This window comes from Nematostella vectensis, chromosome 12 (genome assembly GCF_932526225.1).
Source record: "Nematostella vectensis chromosome 12, jaNemVect1.1, whole genome shotgun sequence".
NCBI classification, from domain to species: Eukaryota; Metazoa; Cnidaria; class Anthozoa; order Actiniaria; family Edwardsiidae; genus Nematostella; species Nematostella vectensis.
Genome location: NC_064045.1, coordinates 10,768,940 through 10,796,517, shown reverse-complemented (window position 1 = coordinate 10,796,517; position 27,578 = coordinate 10,768,940). Strand labels below are relative to the sequence as shown.

The 27,578-nt window shown below is 38.1% G+C and overlaps 1 protein-coding gene across 1 annotated transcript; it reads left to right on the top strand.

Annotated features, from left to right (window-relative positions):
- Positions 1-24: 24 nt before the first annotated feature.
- On the top strand, positions 25-27,578 carry LOC5506093 (ubiquitin carboxyl-terminal hydrolase 7). The gene is made up of 42 exons (XM_048719406.1): positions 25-395; positions 532-712; positions 1,480-1,575; positions 2,302-2,375; positions 3,718-3,782; positions 4,757-4,845; positions 5,474-5,582; positions 6,096-6,184; positions 6,349-6,390; positions 6,864-6,918; positions 7,422-7,466; positions 8,706-8,741; positions 9,030-9,070; positions 9,177-9,226; positions 9,569-9,651; positions 10,141-10,250; positions 10,790-10,887; positions 12,255-12,310; positions 12,518-12,550; positions 12,647-12,691; positions 12,766-12,832; positions 13,155-13,285; positions 13,433-13,503; positions 14,012-14,075; positions 14,719-14,820; positions 16,431-16,488; positions 16,778-16,816; positions 17,436-17,528; positions 18,697-18,764; positions 19,880-19,936; positions 21,682-21,725; positions 22,140-22,196; positions 23,326-23,425; positions 23,516-23,583; positions 23,897-24,107; positions 24,849-25,019; positions 25,156-25,224; positions 25,360-25,407; positions 25,830-25,901; positions 26,111-26,159; positions 26,909-26,959; positions 27,183-27,578. Exons 1-42 carry the CDS (start codon positions 341-343, stop codon positions 27,287-27,289), a joined length of 3,249 nt encoding a protein of 1,082 aa, XP_048575363.1. The 5' UTR covers positions 25-340; the 3' UTR covers positions 27,290-27,578.

The window sequence follows — 27,578 nt, the reverse complement described above, 5'->3', positions numbered from 1 at the left end:
TGCGCTTGCGCAGTGAAGCTACCCAGAGTGCACCACGTAGCGCGAGCACGAACCAGTCCATAATATGTCACAATGGAGCAGAAAAAGAGACTCAAATTTGACCATAATATCCTGGAACAACTTCAGCAAAGCAACTCCATTATCGCGTAAACCATTTTAAACAAGACGAATCTTGACTGGATGCATTGAAATCGCCATCGTGTTGCCCGGGACGGGTCTTTTCAGCGCGATTGGACGCATAGCTAGCAAGCACGTCCGTGTGGTCTCGCAAGCGCTTGGAGGAAGGAGCCCTCGGCAAACGAGGGAAAAAGACGACGGGAAAATTAGCGATAACGAAAACATGATGAACACAGATGGAAACGGTAGTGATCCAGAGGATATGGACACCAAAGAAGGTAATGATCAATTGGAATTGTTTCCATTTTGCCTCTTGAAATCCTTAAACTTGCATTTTTTTCTTCGCGCCTGGCGACCACGATTTCTCATGTGTTCATGTAAAATACCGGCATTTTTCGTTTGTTTTTGTGCTAGATGTTGGAAGTGATACGACGATGGCCACGAACGGTTCTAACTCACCCAAACAAGCGGATGATGTTGCGATGGAGGAGGATACCGCCAGACCCGAAGGGACAATTCGTTTCACTCTTCCAAACTTTAGCAAAATGGATAAGACAATTTTGAGTGATCCCATTTACGTGAGAAATTTGCCCTGGTGAGTGACCAAATGTTAGGCTTTACCAGTGGACTACATGAATCACTGCTTATCCTAATCTTAAATTAAGGGAACCTGTGATTGGTTTTATTTCTTGCCGGTTAGTCGTAACCGCTCGTTGTAACCACTTCGTAATGATAGTAGCTTTTCGTAAATTATTTATTTGTCAACTCGTTCCCTTTCAAATTAAACTTTGTGATGATCTTTGCCGATGGTTTTTTTTCTACTGTTTGTACACCTCTCTTAAATCTTCGCTAGATAATTTTATTGACATAGTAAGCTTGATAGTATCATTTTCCCACTAAATTATGTTTTTTAATTTTTGGTTGTTTTTGTGATCTTTTGGTCAGAGGTCGAGTTTTTTCATGTTTGGCTTGTTAGATCATTGTCACCAATAAAGCTGAATAAAGTTTTGATTGGGTATTAATTTATTTTAAATGATCAAATTAACTCTTAAGTTTTGTTCATTTGAATAGCTAGTTTGAACCTTTTTAAAACCATGTTGGGTTTCTGCAAACGTTTCCAACATATGTTGTTGTCCTTTATGTGTGAACCCTAAATTCATAGGTTGGAACAGCCGAAACAGTTCAATCACAAAACACAACTTGCTTCTGCTTCCCAGTGAATCCACTAGTGCTAGAAAGATTTCTATTGCATATGCAACCTCAGAATTAGAGCTCAGATAACAAACTCCTGTTAACCAGGCTTCACACTAGTCTCTTCATTTATATAATGTATAATATAATGATTGATGTTTGTACATATAGGCGTATAATGTTGATGCCGAGGTACTCTTCACATGGACACGAGCGGGTTAAAAGCCTGGGTTTCTTCTTGCAGTGCAACCCAGAGACAGAGACCTTGTGAGTACATGATATATCCAGTTCTACACTGATAAAGATGTCTTTTTTGTACTTCTCTCTAGCTGATGTTTGCAAGGAGTAGCTGTTGAAATTCCATTTTGTTTATTAACAGTGCAAACGTGCAGCACCAAATTTTCGACATGTTATCAGCTGCTATCTACCCCATACCAACAGTGCCACTTTTTTTGGCGAAGCCATTGTGGCACTGTCTTCACACCATGTTTGGAAGTGTTATTGAATACCAACTATGCCAGCAACACCGGCACTACAGTATACCAGCACTACAGTACACCGGCACTACAGTATACCAGCACTACAGTACACCAGCACTACAGTACACCGGCACTACAGTACACCAGCACTACAGTACACCGGCACTACAGTACACCGGCACTACAGTACACCAGCACTACAATACACCAGCACTACAGTACACTATGTTTGAAGGTGTTGTGAAGTACCATCTATGCCAGCAACACAGGCACTGTACACCATGTTTGGAGGTTTTTTGAAGTAGTAACTGTGCTTGCAACCTGCCTCTTGTTCGTGCTATTTGCACAGGGATTAACAGGCACTTGCTGTTAGACACTTAAACTGCAAAACTTTGAAATGAAGAAGTTTGTGTGCAGCAAGGATGGAAACTATCTAAAGTTATTATTATCTCTAAGGATTGTTAGTAAGATGCGGCTTCTTGTTTCCTTCATTTGGAATATCATTACCTCGCAGGTCATGGTCATGCCAGGCATCTGCTCGACTTACTCTTGTCAGTCAGAAAGAAGGAGTGGAGGACTTTTCCAGGAGTAAGTAAGATTAACAGCTTGCTCCTCCCTCAAGTGATACATTGCTTCCCCCCCCCCCCTCCACTCCACTAATGCTTCCCCCCCCCTCCACTCCACTAATGCTTCCCCCCCTCCACTCCACTAATGCTTCCCCCCCTCCACTCCACTAATGCTTCCCCCCCTCCACTCCACTAATGCTTCCCCCCCTCCACTCCACTAATGCTTCCCCCCCCCTCCACTCCACTAATGCTTCCCCCCCCTCCACTCCACTAATGCTTCCCCCCCTCCACTCCACTAATGCTTCCCCCCCCTCCACTCCACTAATGCTTCCCCCCCCTCCACTCCACTAATGCTTCCCCCCCCTCCACTCCACTAATGCTTCCCCCCCCTCCACTAAGTGATGCATTGCTTGCCCCCTTCTTCCACTAATGAGTGATAGATTTATTGCTTGCCCCCTCCTTCCACTAATAAGTGATAGATTTATTACTTGCCCCCTCCTTCCACTAATAAGCGATAGATTTATTGCTTGACCCCTCCTTCCACTAATAAGTGATGGATTTATTACTTGTTCCCCCCTTCCCATCCCCTCCTTCCACTAATAAAAGATAGATTTATTGCTTGTTCCCCCTTCCACTAATAAGTGATAGATTTATTGCTTGCCCCCTCCTTCCACTAATAAGTGATAGATTTATTACTTGTTCCCCCCTTCCCATCCCCTCCTTCCACTAATAAGAGATAGATTTATTGCTTGTTCCCCCCTTCCACTAATAAGTGATAGATTTATTGCTTGCCCCCTCCTTCCACTAATAAGTGATAGATTTATTGCTTGCTCCCCCCTTCCACTAATAAGTGATAGATTTATTGCTTGTTCCCCCCTTCCACTAATAAGTGATAGATTTATTGCTTGCCCCCTCCTTCCACTAATAAGTGATCGATTTATTGCTTGCTCCCTCCTTCCACTAATAAGTGATAGATTTATTGCTTGCCCCCTCCTTCCACTAATAAGTGATAGATTTATTGCTTGCCCCCTCCTTCCACTAATAAGTGATAGATTTATTACTTGTTCCCCCCTTCCCACCCCCTCTTTCCACTAATAAGTGATAGATTTATTGCTTGTTCCCCCCTTCCACTAATAAGTGATAGATTTATTGCTTGCCCCCTCCTTCCACTAATAAGTGATAGATTTATTGCTTGTTCCGCCCTTCCCACCCCTTCCATCAAGTGGTGCATTGCTGGGTTTGAAATATATGTTTTTTAAATCACAACCTAAACCAGGCCCCTTTATTACTCAAACACAAAAGAAAATGAAACAGTTTTTACCCTCCATTATAAGACGATTCTGACATCTCTTCATTGTTTGTAGAAATTTCCCATCTCTTCTTTGCCAAGGAGAATGACTGGGGATTTAGTCATTTCGTTGCTTGGAGTGTAAGTATATACATTCTACTTGCACATTCTCACAAGCAGCTAGTTTGATAATGGACACCATGATTTGCCTCTTAAGGTGTCCATAAATGACAGAGTTGACTGGTGTTACCTTTAGCAAAGAGTGGTAGAGAGGTGTCTAAAATTGTTATGAGAAATATTGTAGGGTGCATAATATCTTTTATTTACAAAGCATCACTCAAAAAGTAGTATCTAGAGCCACGTTACTGTTAGCTGTGGCTGTTAGCTGTGTGTTAAAAAGTAGTATCTCTAGCCATGTCACTGTTAGCTGTGTGTTAAAAAGTAGCATCTATAGCCATGTCACTGTTAGCTGTGGCTGTTAGCTGTGTGTTAAAAAGTAGTATCTATAGCCATGTCACTGCTAGCTGTGTGTTAAAAAGTAGTATCTCTAGCCATGTCACTGTTAGCTGTGTGTTAAAAAGTAGTATCTATAGCCATGTCACTGTTAGCTGTGGCTGTTAGCTGTGTGTTAAAAAGTAGTATCTAGAGCCACGTTACTGTTAGCTGTGGCTGCTAGCTGTGTGTTAAAAAGTAGTATCTATAGCCATGTCGCTGTTAGCTGTGTGTTAAAAAGTAGTATCTATAGCCATGTCACTGTTAGCTGTGGCGGTTAGCTGTGTGTTAAAAAGTAGTATCTATGGCCATGTTACTGTTAGCTGTGGCTGCTAGCTGTGTGTTAAAAAGTAGTATCTATAGCCATGTCACTGTTAGCTGTGGCTGCTAGCTGTGTGTTAAAAAGTAGTATCTATGGCCATGTCACTGTTAGCTGTGTGTTAAAAAGTAGTATCTATGGCCATGTTACTGTTAGCTGTGGCTGCTAGCTGTGTGTTAAAAAGTAGTATCTATGGCCATGTCACTGTTAGCTGTGTGTTATAAAGTAGCATCTATAGCCATGTCACTGCTAGCTGTGGCTGCTAGCTGTGTGATCATCATTCACCTTGCATGTTTGGTTGCAGGATGTTCTTGACCCCAGTAAGGGCTATATCTCTAAGGACTCCATCACAGTAGAGGTGTATGTTTCAGCTGATGCACCTCATGGTGTCGCGTAAGTATTAGCTTTCCACTTTTGGGTCACTAATATCAACTCTCATCTTACAGAAACACTCCCTGACAAAAAAATCAAAACAAAGAAATTACTGAAATTTGTCTCTTGTTATTATGGATTTTGCTTTATGGACACTAAATTAACCATCCTGGTCAGGCCCCTACCCAGGGTTTTTCTTGGGGGGGGGGGGGGTGCGAAATCCGAAAAAGTGGACCTAATTTGTCTGGGAAGGGGGGGGGGGGGGGAGGAGGGAGGGAGGGAGGGAGTTTTCTGATAAAAATCTGACCACCTTTGAAAGAACAAAAAGGGACCCTTTTATTTAGTTACACGAGATGAACGACTCGATATTTCAGGAGAAACAACTAATTTTATTTTACTTGCTTCATCATTTATATATACAATTGGTAAGGGGTATTGAGGCATTTTTGTAGCGGATCTATGTAAATCAAAGTATCACTAATCCATGGATATAGGTGTGGCTATAATAATCCTATGAGTATGAATATTCATGCGATCACGTATGTAATCAGGTGTGATTGGTCGTGAGCTCAGGAAACATATTCTAACATTACCAGGCTACACAAGTGTTGACCAGTATTATTTGATAAGTGCTATTTTGCATTGACAGTTGGGATTCCAAAAAGCATACAGGATATGTTGGTCTGAAAAACCAGGGTGCAACATGCTACATGAATTCCCTGCTGCAAACCCTGTACTTCACCTGTGCGCTACGCAAGGTAAGAAGTGTCAACCATAGACAGGGCATACAGTAATTGCCCAATAGCTAACTGACTTGCAGACAGATAATGGCAAAAAGATAAACAACAGACAGAGGTCTGCTGACATAAAGATAGACAAAGCGTGAGACAGACAGCAGACAATTGCAGAATGATAAACAACAGACAGATATCGGTATACAGATGGGTAGAAAAACTAAAAGGCAGGCAGACATGCAATTTCAGACAGACAGACAATGGTGGCATAGGTGAGTAGACAGGTCAATATAAGCTGACGTCAGGCAGGCAGTGGCAGAGAGAAAGACAATACAGCAGGCAGACAGTAGAAGAGATAGACAGTCAAGTAGGGATAGAGACTGAGCACGGTAACAGGCAATGGCAGGACAATAGACAACAGCATACTGACAGACAAAAAGCGGCAGATGGCATGAAAAATATTAATTTCACCACAGACAGACAGACAGACAGGTGCATATGCTACAAATATGCTTACACTCTTGACTTTTGTATCAGGCGGTGTACCAAATGCCTACTGAGAATGACGACCTTGGAAAAAGTGTTGCATTTGCTTTGCAAAGAGTTTTCTATGAACTGCAGCACAGGTATATATTTCTTTAAGTTTACTTATTAAAATTTGCATTTATTTTTTAATCTGTATTTTTTTCTGTATTTTATTTTCCAAACTTAAATTTCAAATATTTTTCTTCTTTCCTCTTACCGTTCTCTTATCCATTTTATTTTTATTTTCCATTCATTCTCATTATAGTGATAAAGCAGTTGGCACCAAGAAGCTTACAAAGTCTTTTGGGTAAGAGACTAATTTAATTTAGCTTTGTTGGTAATTACCTCATGAACAGAAATGGTTTAAAAAATGTAGACCCATGTCATTTTATGCCTCTGAATGATACCCAAATGAACAAGTATCTGCTAATTCAAGCAAGAAACAGGAATTGTTGTACCAATAATCTACTTACAAATTATCAAATTTCTATGGCCATTTTGAAGTTTCCTTGCAAATAAACTGTATTTTGTAAGTAATAATTAAGGAGATATATTCTTTATAGTCTATAGCAGTGGACCAAAGACCATTAACCATATTTATGTGCGTATAATACACACCCGCGTTTAATCCGCACCCCAATTTTTAAGGTCATTTTGGGAGTAAAAATGTGTGCATTATAGGCGGGTAAATATGGTACAATAAACAACCTCAAATTCTATCACTGTAGTACTTGCTCACTTATTGTTTTTTTTTTGTTCGTTTTTTTTTTTTGTCGTCAGTTGGGAAACACTGGACAGCTTCATGCAACATGATGTCCAAGAGCTGTGTCGGGTGGTGAGCATACAGTATACTCGGTTACTTCTTTTTTCCCTGTAATGACATTTATCAGCCTTCACAGCGTGTACTGTAATGCATATTCTGATTGGCCAAGAAGGATAAATCAAGAATACAAACACAGAACTACATTTATGCAGGCTAAAACAACAACAATATTGTGGAGCACACAAATAACAACTATTACAATCCCACTGATGGCGTAAGGGGCATCAGACATTGCAGCAATAAAAGAATTACACTAGGATATTGTGTTTGTGTACCATGTTTTGTTGTTCATGTAACTCTATGACGAGATCATGCCAGAAATGAGGTCTATCTATTAAAATCAAGACATTTTCAAATTTAGCTGTCAAGTTTGTTAAGTGCTCAAGATAAAGATAAATGATGTTCCCTTGTGCAAGTGTTGCACAGTACAATTTGTTCCCTACCATTTTCCTGACTATTAGAGTGACCACTATTAGAGATACAGCCCTTACAGAAAATAACTCCTTTTTCCACAGTTACTTGACAATATGGAGAGCAAAATGAAAGGAACTTGTGTAGAGGTGAGATATCCCCTAGTGCAGTATATTTTCTTAAATATATATGTGACCCGGCAAGGGAAAACGTACACTAGCGAAAAACGTTTTTGGACAAATGTGGAAGATCAGCGAAGGCTTTTTCTATAATGAGGGAACGATGTTGCTTCAATATATAATCATAAATGATCTTGTTTCCGAGCCTCAATCAGAAGAATGTTTTTTAAATTCGGAAGTTCATACCCTTCAAATTCAAAAAACGCTCTAGAGTTCGGAAGATCGTTCTCTAAAATTCGGTAAGTTCGGAAGATCCTACTCTTAAAATTCGGAAGATCGTTCTCTTGACGACAACAATATGCTGATTCTCGCTTGCTACTAAACTCGCGCATCAAACAGACCTCTCTCAAAAGAGTCCTCTATATCTCAGCTTTCTTTTGCCATTAGGATAGTGGCGATCCATAAAGTTCGACAATCGATTTTTTTGAGCTGTATTCAAATTAAAAAAGCAAGTCGGCTATTGATATTTCCTTGTATTTTCAAAACAAAGAAATGGCAACCACAACTTAACTATGACAGCTTTGCGCTTGCTAATGAACGGGCATCAGTAAGACCCCTAAAAAAGATCTCCTATATCTGAGCTTTAATTTGCCATTACGATCATCGCAATAGGTAAAGTGTTCAAATTGATTATGAGCCATATGCAAACTAAGAAAGCAAGTCAGCTAATTTACTTGTCTTTGCAAAACAACAACTTGTTGCTTTAATGTCACATAAGCAAGCTTCTCAAAAGAGGGAATAATGTTTTATTTTGGTAACGAATATCGAAATCTGAAAAATGTTTTTGCCTTTGGGGTTTTCTCGCACTGATAAACGTTTTCCAAATCCTTGAAAGAAGACCTTGTCTTCGTGATGAACAATCTACATAGAAAATCAGAAAAACATCCTCGCCTTTGGGTGTTAACCTCGGTGATAAACGATTTTAAAAGCAGGGAGAACGATTTTGTATTTGGAAAAATGATATTGCCTTTGGAGAAACGATCTTGAAAATCGGAGATCCTTTCTTGTAGAAACCTGATATCCTTCTGAATATCGTTAATAAAGCCTTCTGCATAATCCGCCGAACGATATTTTTCGTTCATATGTAGCCCGAATGCTTTTTCTCTAGTGTACGTTTTCCCTCGCCGGGTCACATATATTTTAAATTTATAAATTAATTTATTAATTTATTTTTTACTTTTTTCCTAAAACTACCTGTCTGTTTTGCAGGGCACTATACCAAGATTACTAGAGGGAAAACTTTTTGTAAGTTTTTGTAGAAAACTGTCTTTTCCATTTATAGATAGACTTTTATTTATATTTCACATTTAATGTCTAAATAGATAATTTACATGTGGTAAGACATGAATAAATAAAATGATATTTAGATAAAACTGAAAGAAAAGCAAGCAAAAGTATGCTATTTACTGAGTGCAAATTTGTTTTCTGTGCCAAAAGGAACCAAGGGACTGGCACTCTTTTGTCTTTTCATATACTCTCACTATCTCTCTCTATTTTTTTATTTATCTTATACATTTAATATTTAATTTCTAGTCCTACATCAAGTGTACCAAAGTTGATTATGTTTCCACAAGGTGAGTTGTTTGTGTTTTTGTTACTTTGATACACTTATCCACAACAAATAAAAAAGGTTACAGCTGACATTCAGTTGAATGACGATTCCCTTCTATTTATTATTAGACTAGAGCCGTTCTATGACATCCAGTTGAATGTAAAAGGCAAAAAGAATAGTAAGTATATACACCATCTTCAGTTTTACTGTGTTATAGTTCTCTTCTCTGCTTTCTCCCTTTCACAAAAAAACTCCTAATAGCCATTATTACAGTCAACTCTTTTGCAGACATTCTCTATTCCAGTATTAAATCATTAATACAGTAGCAAAAATCATAAGAGCGACTGCAATGATTGCTTTGTGATTTTTCTTTTATTTGATAACGACATTTCCTTTGATAACATAGTAGTCAGGCGGAGGGTGATCGTATACAGTAACTTTTTTAGAAAGTATATATTTTTTGTCTTTTTCCAATTATAACATGTTACTAGATAAACTGATTATTTATGTTTCGCCCCAGTCCATGATTCATTTAAAGAATACTGTGCTTCTGAACTGTTGGATGGTGACAATAAATATGATGCTGGTGAACACGGACTGCAGGTGAGTGTGGAGGAATAACTCTACTCTAGCCGCTATAAAGTGCCAAGCAGCCCTTTGAAATACTTCTGCCCTTCCAAACCAGGCCCCCTTACCATCAATATCAACAATATTTGATTGAAAGTATTTCATTTATTCTCTTTAATTAGCAGATTAAAAGAGATGTTTTGTGTGAGCCAGTGTTGATGTGTAGACTAGTTGCATAGTTGCTCATTTCAGAGTTTTTCCACAATACAAATTTTACATTTAGCTATGTAATCCCCAGTGTTAAAGAAAGCCAATGATGACATTATTTTGCACTTCCAAAAAAGAGTTTCTTTTAAATACATTATTAGAGCAGGGAACTGAGATGCTTTTAATACTGCTTAAATTAGGTAACAGACTTCACGTATGTGGTTATTTTGAGGTTTTCCCCAAATGGACCCTTGTATTTGAAATTTAGATAATAACAAGTTTGGGGTTAAGCAACATTTTTTTATTGTTTGGTTCTAGGAAGCCAAAAAGGGGGTCATGTTCAAGAAGTTTCCACCAGTCCTTCATCTCCAGCTTATGAGATTCCAGTATGACCCTGTAGCTGATGCAAATGTGAAAATTAATGACAGGTAGGTTTGGCTGACATTGGAGTATACAAAATAAAACTCTGCATGCTTTTTGTGGATTCATGTTTACAATTACAAAATTAAATTAAATAAGACAGCTTGAATGCAATGCTTGAGAGTACTAGTAAACCAAGCCATGACCCATTTTCAATTTCTGGTTGACAGCTTGAATTTGTGTTGGCGTGTTGAGAAAATTAACTGTCTTGTGTTGGCATGTGAAAATTTCCTGTCTTGTGATTCCCCTGTTATAAACCTGTGTTAGTCCCAGAACCACAGCCTTATGATTCCCATTCTGAAGCCCAAGTAGTACAGTAGAACCTCAATAACTGGAACCATGATAACTTCAACTCCCTAATATAACTTAAACTGAATTCAGTTCACTAGAGAATTACTTTCAGTTATTTGTACTGGATAACTCAAATTCCCTTTGAGCTTGAACTGTTATTTATTTTCCTTGATGATTTAACTGGATACCACTGTATTTCAGCTATATGCTAACTCGTATAGAAAGTATGTCTATCTGATTATTTCTTTTTATCCAGATATGAATTTTATGATAAGATTGACCTTGATCGATACCTGCAAGAACCTGAAGACACACCCGCTGTGTATACTCTTCATGCTGTTTTAGTACACAGTGGTGAGAATGCAACTAGAGGGAATTAAGCCACATTAAACCTAATTTTATTTATGTAAAATTTAGCCCAAGATATTTCTATTTGTTCTTAGGGAAAAGTATATCATACAGTGCATACAATATGCCAAAAACTGGAATTTGACTCTGCCAAATTTTTGTCTTTAATAAGACTTCTTCATGGCAGACTGAAGAAGGTAGATCGTTACAAGCTTATTTACATCAGAATAGTGGTGCGAGACGCAAAAACATTACAACTGACAAAAACGTGCATGTTCTAAAATAGCGCGCTCTATGGATAAAAAGAATTTACACATCTCCACATGGGTTCCTTTAATTTCCTACTGCCCTGAAGAAGTCTTATTAAAGACGAAAATTTGGCAGAGTCGAATTCCAGTTTTTGGTGTAATGTATTCATTCTTCTGGTACAAGAGCATGACAGTTTAGGCTTTTTGTTTCTATTCATATAATGCATAGATATTCCTTCAACTTGTGAACTTATTAGTTATTATCCAAATCTGAATATATACTCTATTGAAATTGTTATACAGTAAATCATAAGCTGGGGTGTAATGTAGGGAGCCTGCAGGTTTCAAAATGTTTACTCATAAAATCAAATAAATAAATGTCTTGACACTTAACTTGAGCAAGAGGGCACTTCCTGGAAATAACTCCCATTTGAACATACACGATCTGGCGTCTTGTTGCCAGTTTAATGGATCCAAATCACCCTACTATCTAGAGTACATTACAGGGCTTCTGGAATTACCCGGAAAAATCTCAAAATTACGTGGGGTTCTTTGCTAGATTATGCGCTAAATTACGTGGAAAATCAATCATTACACGCTAAATTACGCGGAATTTTGCAATACATTTTTCTTTAACCATCAAAATTTTGCGGGATTCCTTACTGAATTACGTGCTAAATTACACGGAATATCAACTGTTAAGCCCAAACTACATTTTGTACCGTAGGAAAGCACGAATTAACTTGAAAAGGTTTATTTTTCTGCGAAAATATCTTAGGCGAGTTTTCATTAGCTCCTAGCCACCAGCCAATTAAAAAAGGTATTTTATTATTAGTCCTAGGCCTTTGTGGTTTAGCAAAGAACCCCTAGTCATTGGATTAGTTTTCGAAATTCAGTTCGAAATATCACACTCTTATGAAGACTATCTGTTTTTTTTTTTACAAGAAATAGAGGTAAGAACCCTAAAAGAACACATCAGCTGCGCACGCGCTTCTGCACAAGCGCGTAATTCCAGAAGCCCTTACATTACAAAAACAGACTTACCTTTTCAGTTAGTTTCATCTGTTAAAATATTGAAGAGAATAAAATATGCCTTTGTGATACCTCTTTGACGTTTCTTTTCAGGAGATAATCATGGTGGTCATTATGTTGTATATATAAACCCAAAAGGCGACGGCAGGGTATGTAACCTTTATTTATTGGTGTATTATTTCCACAATAATGAATTATACAAAACACAATGAGATATGTATGGTATTCTGACCTCTTATTATTGTCATTAAATTGTAATGCGCCATGATTTGTAATGCCATTAAATTAGATCAGGCTTTCTGTCATAAATTTTCAAGAGCATCAACAAATTGTTTCACTTGTATTTGTGTCTGCAGTGGTGCAAGTTCGATGACGATGTGGTTTCATTGGTAAGTGAACTTGCTTTCATTAATATATAATGACTTTATGCTTATAATACTCGATTAAAATAAAGCTGTCGTCTTTAAATCTGTTTACTTTTGTAGGCAACCAAACAAGAAGCAATTGACAATAACTTTGGAGGTTATGAGGTAACTTGCCAAACTGGTTCGATTTTTAAGCTTTTGAAGTGTTATTAAATTTGGATCCATATATTTCCTTCTAGGATGATGTCACTGTTAAACACTGTACTAATGCGTATATGCTGGTCTATATAAGAGATAGTCATATCAGTAAGTGAACACTTGTTTAACCTATTCACTCCTTTGTCACCCGTTTCGTGCAACAATAGATAACTGAGATGTGACCCATGAGTTTTTTTTTAAGATAATAGTGACTTACAATGATGCCAACTAAAAAAGCTGGTTCCGCAATAGATATCAGATGCTACGGCAAATTCTTGACAAAAGCTCATAAAGTATCTCAGTACAAGGCCTTCCATTTCCTTCTCTGAAGATGAAATACGATGACAATCACATTGTCACTCGCTTGTGGTTTACAGCTGGGCCATTTACATGAACTTAAAGGTTGTCATTACCTGGAATTTCTCTACAGATGAAATTTTAGAAGAAGTAACTAATAATGAAATTCCTGACACGCTGGTGTCGAGGTTACAAGAGGAGAGGAGACTTGAAGTGCAAAGAAGAAAAGAAAGGACAGAAGCTCATTTGTATATAACTGTAGAGGTAAGCAATGGAGATTGAATTAAGTTCCATCCAGTGCCAAGCACTATATTATAAGCCTTCCTCTTCAAGATAGAAAATAACATAAATAAATGCTGGGATTAGAGTCTCTACCATACTTTAACTGATAATTTATATTTTCCACTCCAGGTTGTTACAGAAGACCAATTTTGTGGTCATCACGGATCAGATTTGTTTGATTTTGAAAAGGTTAAAACAAAGTAAGTCAATGACTGGTACAGTGAGCAGTGAGGCATGCTGCCAACTATGCATTTGTTATCTTGTTGTGCTTTTGTGTCAAAGAACTACAGTAAATAATATAATTGTAATATGTAATAATTGATTGAGCAACACTCAATTATTAGAAATAGGTCGAACTATTACCAAAGTTCGACCTATTTCTCTCAACTGACTATATTATGAAAAATAGAAAAAGGCGTATCTTTGAAGAACTTGCTTACCAGAAAGCTTAGATGAGTTTTTGTACAAGTTAAGGCGTATCTTTGTAGAACTTGCTTACCAGAAAGCTGAAGTGAAAATGATTAAAAATAGAACTGCCCACTTTTCTGCAGCACCTCAGTACTAAGCTAAAACACAATATGCAATATTACAAGACCTATCTTTAAAAAGCCTTTGTGACCTGTGTTGTCCTTGACATCATTGTTGTTTCGGTGTGTAGTCAGTCTTGATAGGACTCTTAACATTTGTACTCTATTAACTTTCCATCAGACACTTCAAGGTTCTTAAATCACTGAAAATGCAAGAAGTTCTCCAGGTTCTTGCGGACGGAATTGTAAGTTGTATAAATATGTAATATAGATATAGTGTAGCTCCCTGCTCTCATTTAAGAGCTCTAGCTCTCTCTTTTAATGTGAAATTAGAACAAAAGCTATTCTATATTTGATGTCATGAATGCAACCTAGATTTTAAGGAATGTACCTGTTGCCTAGGAACACGGATGGCCCATGTCACTCACATGTTAAATTCACTAATCAGAACTCTCGTAATATCACAGCTCCAATCATAACCAGACAGAGAAAACTTTTTGCTTGGATAGATCATTAGGTCATATATTTTGTCACAAACAAACAAACTACTCAGGGGAATTGCTCAATATCATTCTAAATATAGAACTAGTGGTAGCGATGGGTATCTCCAAATTTCGAAAGTCTCGGAATCTCGCCGTTTTTTACGCGTCTCATAAATTTTAGGGGTCTCTCAGGGTCCCAAATTTTTGTTAAACGCGATCTGTTGTACGTTGTTACCGTGCTTGGATTTCCCCTTCTTTTTCTTGGTGTAGCAAGAGTGTATTGTAACTCTACTTTTTCAACTGATGTTTATGACATAACTCGAAAACAAGCTAAAGCAAAGAAGGGCTCGGTTGTTAAGAGCCCAAGAGGTTCGGATTGCCTTAACATAAGTGTTTTTGTCTTTAGGGGTATCCTGTGGATCAGATTCGCCCATGGCCCTTGCAGCAGCGCAGCAATGGGACCACAAGACCGGCCGTGTTCGACATGGAGAGTGATATAGATAAGCCTGTACGTACACACTGTATCAAGTTATCAGTAAGAACAGACTGTATCCACTAAGTAATACCAGAAGACACATACTGTAGATAATTCTGTAAGTACACACTGTATCAAGTTATCAATAAGAACTGACTATATCCACTAAGTAATACCAGAAGACACATACTGTAGATAATTCTGTAAGTACACACTGTATCAAGTTATCAATAAGAACAGACTGTATCCACTAAGTAATACCAGAAGACACATACTGTAGATAATTCTGTAAGTACACACTGTATCAAGTTATCAATAAGAACTGACTATATCCACTAAGTAATACCAGAAGACACATACTGTAGATAACCTGTAAGAACACACTGTATCAAGTTATCAATAAGAACTGACTATATCCACTAAGTAATACCAGAAGACATATACTGTAGATAACCTGTAAGTACACACTGTATCAAGTTATCAATAAGAACTGATTATATCCACTAAGTAATACCAGAAGACACATACTGTAGATAACCTGTAAGTACACACTGTATCAAGTTATCAATAAGAACTGACTATATCCACTAAGTAATACCAGAAGACACATACTGTAGATAACCTGTAAGTACACACTGTATCAAGTTATCAATAAGAACTGACTATATCCACTAAGTAATACCAGAAGACACCTACTGTAGATAACCTGTAAGTACACACTGTATCAAGTTATCAATAAGAACTGACTATATCCACTAAGTAATACCAGAAGACACATACTGTAAATAACCTGTAAGTACACACTGTATCAAGTTATCAATAAGAACTGACTATATCCACTAAGTAATACCAGAAGACACATACTGTAAATAACCTGTAAGTACACACTGTATCAAGTTATCAATAAGAACTGACTATGTCCACTAAGTAATACCAGAAGACACATACTGTAAATAACCTGTAAGAACACACTGTATCAAGTTATCAATAAGAACAGACTATATCCACTAAGTAATACCAGAAGACATATACTGTAGATAATTCTGTAAGAACACACTGTTTCCAGTCATCATTAAGTGTAGACATTATCCATTAAGCAATACTACAAGATTGGCCGTGTTTGGCATGGAGAAGATAAGCCTGTAAGTACAGGCTGTATCCAGTTATCCGTAAGTACAGATCTATCCACTAATGCCTAGTGCACACTATTGACATATCGACATAGCGACATGGGCGCGCGCACTCTTATCTTTGACATAACGACATGGACATAACAACGTAAGAGAAATAACATGATTTTTTCTTTTATGTCATTATGTCCATTTCGTTATGTCGGGCTAAACATAGTGCGCGCGCCCATGTCGTTATGTTGCTAGTGTGCACTAGGCATAAGCAATACATCAAGACCATCCGTGTTTAATGTAGAGAGTGATATAGATTAGCCAGTAAGTAGAAATTGTGGTCAGTTACCAATGAGAGCAGACTTTATCCAGTTATAAATAATCTAACATGGCTGCCTTCCTTTAACATCCTTAAATGTGCTGGCAGTCACAATAACAACCCTGTACCCTTTCCCAACTGGGTTATCTGCTTCATTGTTTGCTATAGTGCTTCTTGACCTGTGCTTTGCTGTCTATTTTCAGATCGGACAACTCGTGGATGCCTCCTCCTGGGTGATATTCCTCGAGACTGTAGATCCAGGTGCGTAAAGAGGGCAATACAAAGCACTTCAGGGCCCAGACCTCGATATTTCCCAGGCACACTGTATCTGTGCAACTTGTTTGGGACAATTAAATTTTAGTTGCAAATAACAAAGCATGGATTGGCTATGAAAAGGAACGGAATACAAGCAACAAAATCATCCAACGTATTTTTGAAAATTATAAAATAATATTTATAAAAAAAAGGCATCCAAGCCGCTTGAAGCAGTTTTCCTTCTCCTAGAAAAACGTCAGGCATTAAAGTGACTGTTGTTTGATGCTTTTTATAGAGAACGGGACTGCACCCTTACCAAGCTATGACAAAAAGGGTGAGTTATATGGCTAGGTTATTGGTATACTGTCCAGATAAGGTTGCACTTGGTCATTCGATAATCCATGTGTTGTAGACCCACATTGTTTCATGGCTCATTTATAAACCGTCCATTCTGGTCTCTGAAAGCCATGTGAATGTTGGCAGACACATACAACCAACATGTAACCAAGAATGTTAAAGCCCTCCAAACTAGAATTGTTTTTATGTGCACTTGTTCGCTTATAAGGTTATACTTATATTTGTAATTGATGAAGCACGTGTATTTTCCGAGTGCAACCTTACTAAAACTAGCTGTATACAAGGGAGGGATAGATTGGTAAAATTGCAAGTAAACTGATAGGTACCCAGATGAAACAGGAACCTTGAAATTTGTTCCTCCTTTAAAGAAGGCATCTGTTTATGCCTAAAGCCTGACGCACATGGTGTGGGAAAGTTTGACATGTTCACTTTGCACACTGCCACGCAAAGCCAAAAACTCTTCAGTTCACGTACGATAGAATTTTGCCCCATTTGCTCATAAGACGTGATTTTGTTCGATCGACGTTTAGCACTGCAAGGTTTTGTGCAGGTGTAAAGTCCTATTACCTGATACCTTACTGAGATTTTATACTCAGGTGATGTTCTGCTATTCTTCAAGTACTATGACCCTGCACAGCGAGTCTTGGCACTTGTCGGACATCTCTATGTGCCGCTTGTTACAAAGTTCTGTAAGTAAAGAACCACAGGGAACCTCAGAACAAAATATTATACATTCACAGGCTATAGCATCCCTAATATATATTAACTTGAATGAGCAACATCTACGCCTAATTCTTTTTATCCGTAAGTACCTGGAACGTTTAAACCACTCCACTCTAAAATGCTTTTTTATGGCCTGTTCCGGGCGGTCCAGGGTAAAATAACTTAAAGTTCTTAAAACCTTTCACTTATATCAATCTAGCCAAAAGAAAGCATAGATAAACTTTCAAATTCTTAAAAGAGAATTGAATTTGGTTGAAATTTTAATTTTCTTCAGATCTTTGAAAATTTTCCTGGCCGTGCGAAAGTAGATTGAATCGAGTGAATAATTCCAAGTTTTTCAAAAACAGCGCGCGCTCGTGAGAATGTCGCCATTCTTGATTGTGCATGCAGCGTGCGCGCACAACGCAAAAAAAAATCATAGACTAAAAAATATCTGCCAAATTTTGCAGATTTGTTTTCTGAAGTTAAATAATCACCTGACTACCAGGTTGAAATATAAAGATGACGGTAAAACTTGTAACCACACTACGTTCTTTAGCAATAACTAAAAAGACATGAAGACGGTAACCGGTTTAGCGCGCGCATATATTTTCACATATAATTTGTGTGTCATCTCAATCTACGTCACAAATGACTGGATCCGGGCCTTTCAGTTCACGGCCTTTTTTTGTTGACCAAAATACCTCAATATCAGAGATTTGAGTTATCCGCGTGAACACGAGTTTTATAGTGTCCATACGAACCACATACTATTTGGAAGATGAAAATATAAAGAATTGACCAAATCTATCAACTCTGAAAGGTTATATGGACTTTAAAGATAAAAAACATGACAAAGCTCATAGCAAAGCCGCACATCTAGACTCTTCTCTGATCATTATTATCATATTACTCCTCCGTAAGGATAAACTTACAACTCGCATCACATGATGTTTGTAAAAATAGGCCCGCAAAGTGTGCATGTGGCTACTGTTATCCATTTGCCATGTATTAGATTATAAGCCTTTTGCTATTGCAGTAGCCACTAAAAATAAAAGTTGTAGCACTTGAATGGTAGGGCGTAATCAACTGGACGTCATAGCCAACAAAACCTCGACATCTATTTAAAAAGAGTCACTTTCTTTTCCTCTGTAGCGGAATTAATGCCATACCTGTGCGAAAAAGCTGGGTTGCCGCAAGGGACACCCCTTTTTATGTTTGAGGTGAGTGATAATAGTATATGATATATATGTAGTAGAGGGATATGGACTGACGCCATTTAAACAGGCCATGAAGACACATCTGTTCCGCCAAGCCTACAATTTGTCTTAATTATTCATATATATATTTTTTTTTCTCCGTCTTCATTTTATTTAGAATATGTAAACATAGTTTTAGCGCTTTATAAATAAATATATTATTATTTATTATAATGGATTACAAGGCTTTGGGTTCCAATATGGTGATTTAGATAAACCATTTAGATGCACGACGACGGCAAGAGGAAGCCGCCTCATGCACGTTCTATTGCGCATGCACACTGATTTTCCCCGGCGTCCCATCCTGAAGAGGATATAAAAAAGCATGAAATGTAGTCCTGAACAGGATGACACTGGCAAGAAAAGCACGTGCGCGCAATCGAACGTGTGCAAGGTTGTGTTTTCTTGCCTCTTGCCGGCATTGTGGATCTAAATCACCCTATTAAGTGGGAAGGGGCGACGGCTAATAGTATAAAATGCATTCTCGCTTGACATTCTATTAACAATTTAAACATTGTTTAAAAAATCATATATACTAAGAGTGTTATTTCTAGTGTCCGTATCCTCATAAGGCTGTGGAACTTTTCGCGTCATGGCTTTGTGGAAAACCACTAAAATGTATCAGAGGAAACCCATTTTCATGCAGTTCTAACGTTTTCTGCTGTCCTCATGCACTTTATTGTTGTTGTTTATATTGTTGTTTGTATTATGGTAACCTACAGTGTACATAACTATAGGATGATCATCTTTGTTTGTATTTCACTATTATCGGTTGATGTGTTGATTTTGAACAATGTACAAAATAAATCCAGATCCAGAATCCAGATTGTTAAGGCTCAATTTCCAGCTCGTTTCTGTGAGACTGCGAACCAATCGGCCATAATGGAGCTGATGACGCCTAGCGCCGATTGGAAATAGGGCCTTATCTAATTTGAAACTGTTTGGATAAGTTTAGTCTGCTGATGACGCCTAGCGCCGACTGGAAATAGGGCCTTATCTAACTTGAAACTGTATGGATAAGTTTAGTCTCTTTTAGCTCTTTTTTAAAATCGCTTGTCATATGTATTTGTGTTTGCCAGGAGGTTAAAATTAACTACGCTGAGCAAATCCGGGACACAAGTCTGACCATCGAGCATGTAAGTGGGCTTGTAAATCATCCTTTAATGTATACAAGGAAATAACCCGTCACTTTGTGGCGATCGTATAACCTGTCACTTTGTGGCGATCATATAACACGTCTCTTTGTGGCGATCATATAACCTGTCACTTTGTGGCGATCATATAACCTGTCACTTTGTGGCGATCATATAACACGTCTCTTTGTGGCGATCATATAACACGTCTCTTTGTGGCGATCATATAACCTGTCACTTTGTGGCGATCATATAACACGTCTCTTTGTGGCGATCATATAACCTGTCACTTTGTGGCGATCATATAACACGTCTCTTTGTGGCGATCTTATAACACGTCTCTTTGTGGCGATCATATAACCTGTCCTTTTGTGGCGATCATATAACACGTCACTTTGTGGCGATCATATAACTTGTCATATTGTGGCGATCATAAAACACGTCTCTTTGTGGCGATCATATAACACGTCACTTTGTGGCGATCGTATAGCCTGTCACTTTGTGGCGATCATATAACACGTCACTTTGTGGCGATCATATAACACGTCACTTTGTGGCGATCATATAACTCGTCTCTTTGTGGCGATCATATAACTCGTCTCTTTGTGGCGATCATATAACACGTCACTTTGTGGCGATCATATTACACGTCACTTTGTGGCGATCGTATAACACGTCTCTTTGTGGCGATCATATAACCTGTCACTTTGTGGCGATCATATAACACGTCTCTTTGTGGCGATCATATAACCTGTCACTTTGTGGCGATCATATAACACGTCTCTTTGTGGCGATCTTATAACACGTCTCTTTGTGGCGATCATATAACCTGTCCTTTTGTGGCGATCATATAACACGTCACTTTGTGGCGATCATATAACCTGTCCTTTTGTGGCGATCATATAACACGTCTCTTTGTGGCGATCATATAACTTGTCATATTGTGGCGATCATAAAACACGTCTCTTTGTGGCGATCATATAACACGTCACTTTGTGGCGATCGTATAGCCTGTCACTTTGTGGCGATCATATAACTCGTCTCTCTTTGTGGCGATCATATAACACGTCACTTTGTGGCGATCATATAACTCGTCTCTCTTTGTGGCGATCATATAACTCGTCTCTTTGTGGCGATCATATAACACGTCACTTTGTGGCGATCATATTACACGTCACTTTGTGGCGATCGTATAACCTGTCACTTTGTGGCGATCATATAACCTGTCACTTTGTGGCGATCATATAACACGTCACTTTGTGGCGATCATATAACCTGTCACTTTGTGGCGATCATATAACACGTCACTTTGTGGCGATCATATAACCTGTCACTTTGTGGCGATCATAAAACCTGTAAATTTGTGGCGATGTTATAACCATAAAGTTACAACATTTGAAATGTATTATATCGGAAAAGAGTTTTAATGTGAATTTCCGTATGATACCCATTGAAACCCCATGGGTGATTGCTCTGTCTTTCGCTAACATTCCACAAGCTTATAGCCACTTTAGGCAGCAGAGGGGAACCGTGACAAAAATCGATCAACTGAAATCTTGGTAGAGATGGAAAGTCTATGCTGGTTTTGTGTATCTTACCGGGCGATAAAGGTCTAAAGACGAACACAGCGTAATTATTAGCAAAAACGTTTTTTTTTTTTTTTGCTAGTGTGCCACAAGCAGCGTAACAGTGCTGCACGATGGTCTCATGTGATCTTTCATTTCATTTGAGCTTTTTGTGTATTATAGGGAGTAGAGGAACTAATGGATGGAGACATTATCTGCTACCAGAGGTAAGTAGCGCTTTGTGGTAAAACATAACGCAAAGTGAACACACAGGGAGTAGTTCTCTATGAAGTGACCACTCCACTGAATGAAAAAATAAAAAAATGAAACAATTAGTTGATGCTCTTGAAATCCAGATTTATTAAAAGGTAGGAAGAGAGCCCATACAGCTTCATTAAGCTAGACTTCGATAACTTTAACTGAAAGATTTACAATCATTTCACCACTTTATTTAGCGTTAGTAACGCTTTCCATACAAACTATGGCAGCATTATTATGGCAAATTATGCTATTTTCTGGAGCTTAAAGTCACAAAACTTCACCTGATTCCAATGTTTTATATTTGTGTTTTAATTAACGGTGAGATGCGATTATTCTCCATGAACATACAAACGACTGCTTTTTTTTTTTATAATATTCAGAAGTGATGACGAGTTGTTGGAAACAAGTGAGCTCCCAACGGTCATAGAGTATTTCAGGTAAGCGATACACTGTCCGTCTTACAATGTCAGCTAGAGCTTGCGAGGAAATCACTCGCTAATAGTTACAAACTTATAAGTACATTAAAAACCTGCGTGTAAGAACCTAGTGATTTAAGAACCTATAGGATTTTAATACCCCAAAATATAAGAACCTACTATGCTAAAAATTTAAAACGTTCCATGAAAAATAAACAAATATATAAATATAAATTTGCTAAACAATAAAGATAAGATTACAGATATAACATACGTACAGTAGGATATCTCTATAGCAAAGTGACTATGTATTCGGTCACAGTTCGGTAATTATGAATCCTACTGTTGATTATACAATTTGGGGAGAAAATAAGAACGTAATAATAACGTATTTTTATTTTGCCTTTATTGTTTATTTTGCCGTTATTGTTATTAAGCACCCCAAAATATAAGAACCCGTTTTGCCAGACTTGAAAAAATCTAGGTTCTCACACGCGTGTTTTCACTATGATGCTATGTAATGTTACCCTGGGTACCAGAGTCTTGAGCTTCGTTCGTTTACTATGCGCCCTCTACTGACTACGGAGTGAAGCTCGAGCCTCTGGTACCGAGGGTAATGTAATGCGATGCGATGTGATGTAGTGTAATGCAACATTTAGTTTTTGCATGGAGTCCTAAAGTGACACTTGCACGCATGCACTATAAAATTTATTGAACTGTGAAAGATTGTGTGACGACAACGTATGATCTTCCCTGTTTACCTTATTCAAGAGTAATAAATATAAAGTAACCAATTTTCTGTAAAATGAATATGCAGAGGATGGAGTTGGTTTACTATATGCAATGCCAAAACTTAAAACTACTATTTTTCATCCGATGGTGGTCAGAATGTTGGAACGAATGATCCGTTGGGGGTAAGACGTTCTGACCACCACATTGTGTTTATCTAAAATATCAAAGGTCATCTGATAAAGCTGGATGGTTATTTTGGGGGGTATTCGGCACGATTTTGACTGTTCCCCTCCCTACATCCAATCTCGCACTCACCAATGAATCAAGATTGCGTTTCTACGCTGTAGTCACCGAGAAAACGCCTACGAGGGGGCTAGGTATCCTGTCCGTGTAATCATACTGACCATTCTGTCGACAGGGACCTTCACCACCGAGTGGAGGTTCTATTCTGTAACAAGAATCAGCCCGACGATCCTGGCTTCACTGTGGTTCTCTCCCAGCGCATGAACTATACGCAGGTATTATTACCGTCCTCGTTGCAGTCCTCATATGTAATGGTATAGTGGTATTTATGTATGTAAGGCAGCTGATTACCAATATTTTCTTAGGTTGCCAAGGCGGTCGCTACGCATCTTGAGGTCGACCCAATGAAACTCCAGTTCTTTAAGGGACAGATGTGAGAATATGCCTTGAATTTTGAATTAAAAAAAATAATGAAATAAATGGAAGATTGATATATAATCAATAGACACAAATAGTGATTTAGTATAATTAAATCTGTTACTCTCATTATTTCATATGTTTTCCTCAGTTCTTGGAAACTTTTCACTTGACTCTATTAAGACTGAAGACTTAATTATAATACCTAATACTCGTATTTAGAACCTGAATGAGATAAAATTTGAGTACTGGGATTACACTCACGATAGTATAGCACTGATTTCTGTCAGCCGTTCACTCGTGTTTCTTAAAAATATTTGTATTTGTAGTTACCGTGACGCGCCAGGGAATGCGTTACGGTGTACGTTTGAAGGTACGTTGCGTGACCTGCTAATCTATTACAAGCCGCGAGGACCCAAGAAGCTGTTTTACCAAATTCTGAGCATTCCCATCAACCAGCTGGAGAATAAGAGACAGTTTAAGTGCATCTGGCTCAACGACAGCAAGGAGGAACAAGAACTAGTGCTATGGCCTAACAAGGTAGGAAATTCTCTTTACTGGTTACATTATGGTCATCTGTTTAAGGGTTGTGAGAATTTGGGATGTCAATAATGAATTATATATCAATGGTACCTAAAATTTTTGAATTCTGTGTAAAGTTTAATATGGTAGGACATGACGCAGACTTTTTAGGAAAAAAAGCTTTCAGAAACATAGATAAGTGGTGTTTAGGTAGGTAAAATAAGCGATTTTAAATAAGTGATTTAAGTGGATTGCGATGCTGACTCAGTGGCCCATTGCAGGACGTGGCACGCTCCCTCCACCGGCTCTTCCTCATTTAAAATAAGGTTGCAGAAGAAACTCTTTCGAACGTCTATCCACAGGCTATCCCTAATTTGTCCTTAGCTTCCAGTAGGAGGGTCTCGCTCTAAATCCTCACCATAGATTGGCTCATGGCGGGAGATGTGAGATATTTACTGATTCTCCACCATCTGACTTGGTTTACACAGTCAAACTTTCCACCCATGGTGTGTAAAAGAACACAGAGGAATTAGGCGGATTGCTGAGCAGTCCCGACACTCCCATCACGGGTTCTCCACCATTTGACATAGTTTATAGTAATATAGACTCGCTCTCCTGACCATTCTGCATGTCCTATCGCATGGTAATGGCTTAAAGGAGATACCTAAACAGGTTTTCCACCATTTGACCATAGCTTGAAATAGGATGGTTTTGCTGTCGTGACTAGAGTTCACAACCTGTTCATACCTCATTTTCCAGGAGGCAACAGTAGGCGACCTTCTTGAGGAAGCCAAATCCCACGTGGATTGCACGTCAACAGGCAAATTGCGTCTTCTAGAGATCATCAGTGCCAAAGTGTTCAACACGATTAACAACGACGTACCGCTAGAACATCTCGTCAGCCAGGGACAAAGGATCTTTAGAATCGAGGTATGGCTTGTTAAAACAATAATAACCCGCGTATTAACATCTGAGTTTTTATAACATGTAAGTTTGGATTTCGTAACTTCTAGCAAGGTGATCTACATTCTTTTTGTCTTACTTTTCACTTTGTGTGGTTTTGTAGGAGATCCCTTCAGATGAAATAGACCTGAAAACAGACGAAATTTTAATACCTGTGGCGCACTTCAACAAGGTACGACTCGTCCAACCACATATTTGACAATATGTCTACAACCGTAACGCTTTAGTTATGGTACATATCCTTTCATTTTAAGATTTCATAATGGTACGTCTAACAAATAACTTGATGTTGCTATTCTGATTACAGGAGGTCTACCAGACGTTCGGCACTCCCTTCCTTGTGCGCGTCTCTGATGTAAGTACTAAGTTGCATTGATGCCACGATGCCTAACCCCGTCCCAACAATTTGCCGCATGATAAACGCAAACAGTTGCACTCATATTTATTTGTACCAATGATGGAATCTTCCCCCTGCCATCCCTTCAAATACTTTGTCTGTACAAAGTGCTCTTCAAATTTCGATACTTAAAAATCCTTGGTTTCGATTTATTTGACGAATATTTCACTGCCATTAGTAAGGCGATGCAAATAAACACGACGTTTCAATCGTAAACCGAATCCACTCAATTAAACCCAATTCGTCCAACCTTAAAAGCAACACCAATATATTGCTTTAGAGTATAGAATAACACATAGATAGTTGTATTTGTAAAATGACTGTTGTCCCAGTATTCAAAATAGGTAATCTGAAATTATTTATTCTTTATTGATTTCCAGGGAGAATCTATTTCCAATTTACGAGATCGCGTCAAAGCCAAAGTGGATATCATAGACAAGGAGTTTGATAAGGTGCTTACGTTACCCTTTTACTTGCGCAAAACTGCGTTACCTACAAAATGACACTTTTGGTCGCGATTTGTTTATTGTTTATGCTTGGGCAAGTAAGCAAACATTTTAAAATTTAACCCTTTATTTTTATATTTAAATTCTTGTTGGATTACAATTGCGAGATAACTGTTGCCACGTTAATCACTTGAATTTCTTACTGTTATCTACAGATTAAACTTGCAATTGTCCACATGGGGCGAGTGAATTATCTTCCTGACGGTGAGGGATTGTATTAGTAATGACTATGCTAAAAGACCTTTCACTGGGAGTGCTCTAGTGGGGAAAGGGAAGAGGCGTCATTCGACACCTTGTCATTTCCAACAAAATATTTGTTTACTAGCTATTCCCTTGACTTCTATCTTGAATTGATTAAACTATCCTTATTGAAGAACAATGAATACAGGAAAAATTATTATATTTTATTATTACTTTTTATTGTATTTATTATTATTATATTTATTATATATTTAAATATTTAGTTTTTCTTAAATATTTACTGATATAACATATATACAGTAGGATATCTCTTCAGCAAAGTGGCTATGTATTCAGTCGACCTTCTGTAATCATGAATCCCACTGTTGAATAAGCAACTTGGGAAAAATATTAAGAACCTAATAAGGAACCTATTTTGCCTTATTTGTTAGTCAGTGCCCCAAAATATAAGAACCCGTTTTCTCAAAATCTAGGTTCTTACACGCGAGTTTTTAAATTAATGCTAGTAAAAATCGCTTGGCTCCATTTTGAACAAAGACAAAGTGGTTCACGTCAGCTCTTTTGATAGACGGAGGGATTTTTGAGGTTTGAGCCTCCTGGGCCGACTGTGTAGCACTACAAACTCGCGTAGAAGTGAAATCATTGGTGTAAGTGTAGCTCACAGCGATATAGAATGTATATTTGCTGCTCAAACTACTTATTCTCAGCTTGGCGCTCGTAAATCTGATAAGCTCCCAATTTTATCTCTTTAGAATTGGATAAAGTAATTTCTATAAAGGACTTCCAACCACAGATAACTACAAGTAAGTAACCATGTCAAAAAGGTTTATTCCATCTTTAAAACTGTAATAACAAAGGGGGCACTATTTTGGGGGCGGGGTCCATCTTAAGAATTGCGCAGTACATTATGCTCTATCACTGTGCCAAATTTTATAGATGTTCCACAATTCACAGATTTTGCACCATTTTCTTCCACTATCCGCGAAAATTTGAAAACTTTTGTCTCACGTTTTATCCTCCTTGCAGATTCACAACAAATCGGCAAACCTTGGCTTGGCCTTGATCATGTGAACAAAGCTCCCAAGCGCACACGGTACAATTATCTGGAAAGACCAATCAAAATCCACAACTGAAGCATGTGACAGTCTCCTCGCCCTAGGCCCGCTGTGGATGCCGGCCGAGACTCGGCCCAGCACCAGAATCGACAGAGTCGTATTGGTTGCACGTTTTATACTAAAATTTGAACGTTTTTACTTGGTGTAGAATGTAAAATAAGAGTATTAATGTTTGTGTATTCAGCTTCTCTTTAAATGTCTTTGTTTGCGCTTTGTACAAAGTCGTCTAGATTGCCGCACTGGCTCGGTTATCTCTTATATAAATATCTTTCTGTGATATACTTAAAATTAAACCAAACTTTATGTA

Coding starts and splice junctions, on each gene's coding strand:
- LOC5506093 (XM_048719406.1), top strand. CDS start 341: ATGATGAACACAGATGGAAACGGTAGTGATCCAGAGGATATGGACACC. Junction 7,467..8,705: donor TGAAAGGAACTTGTGTAGAG/GTGAGATATCCC, acceptor TCTGTTTTGCAG/GGCACTATACCAAGATTACT. Junction 22,197..23,325: donor ACGGTCATAGAGTATTTCAG/GTAAGCGATACA, acceptor TTCTGTCGACAG/GGACCTTCACCACCGAGTGG.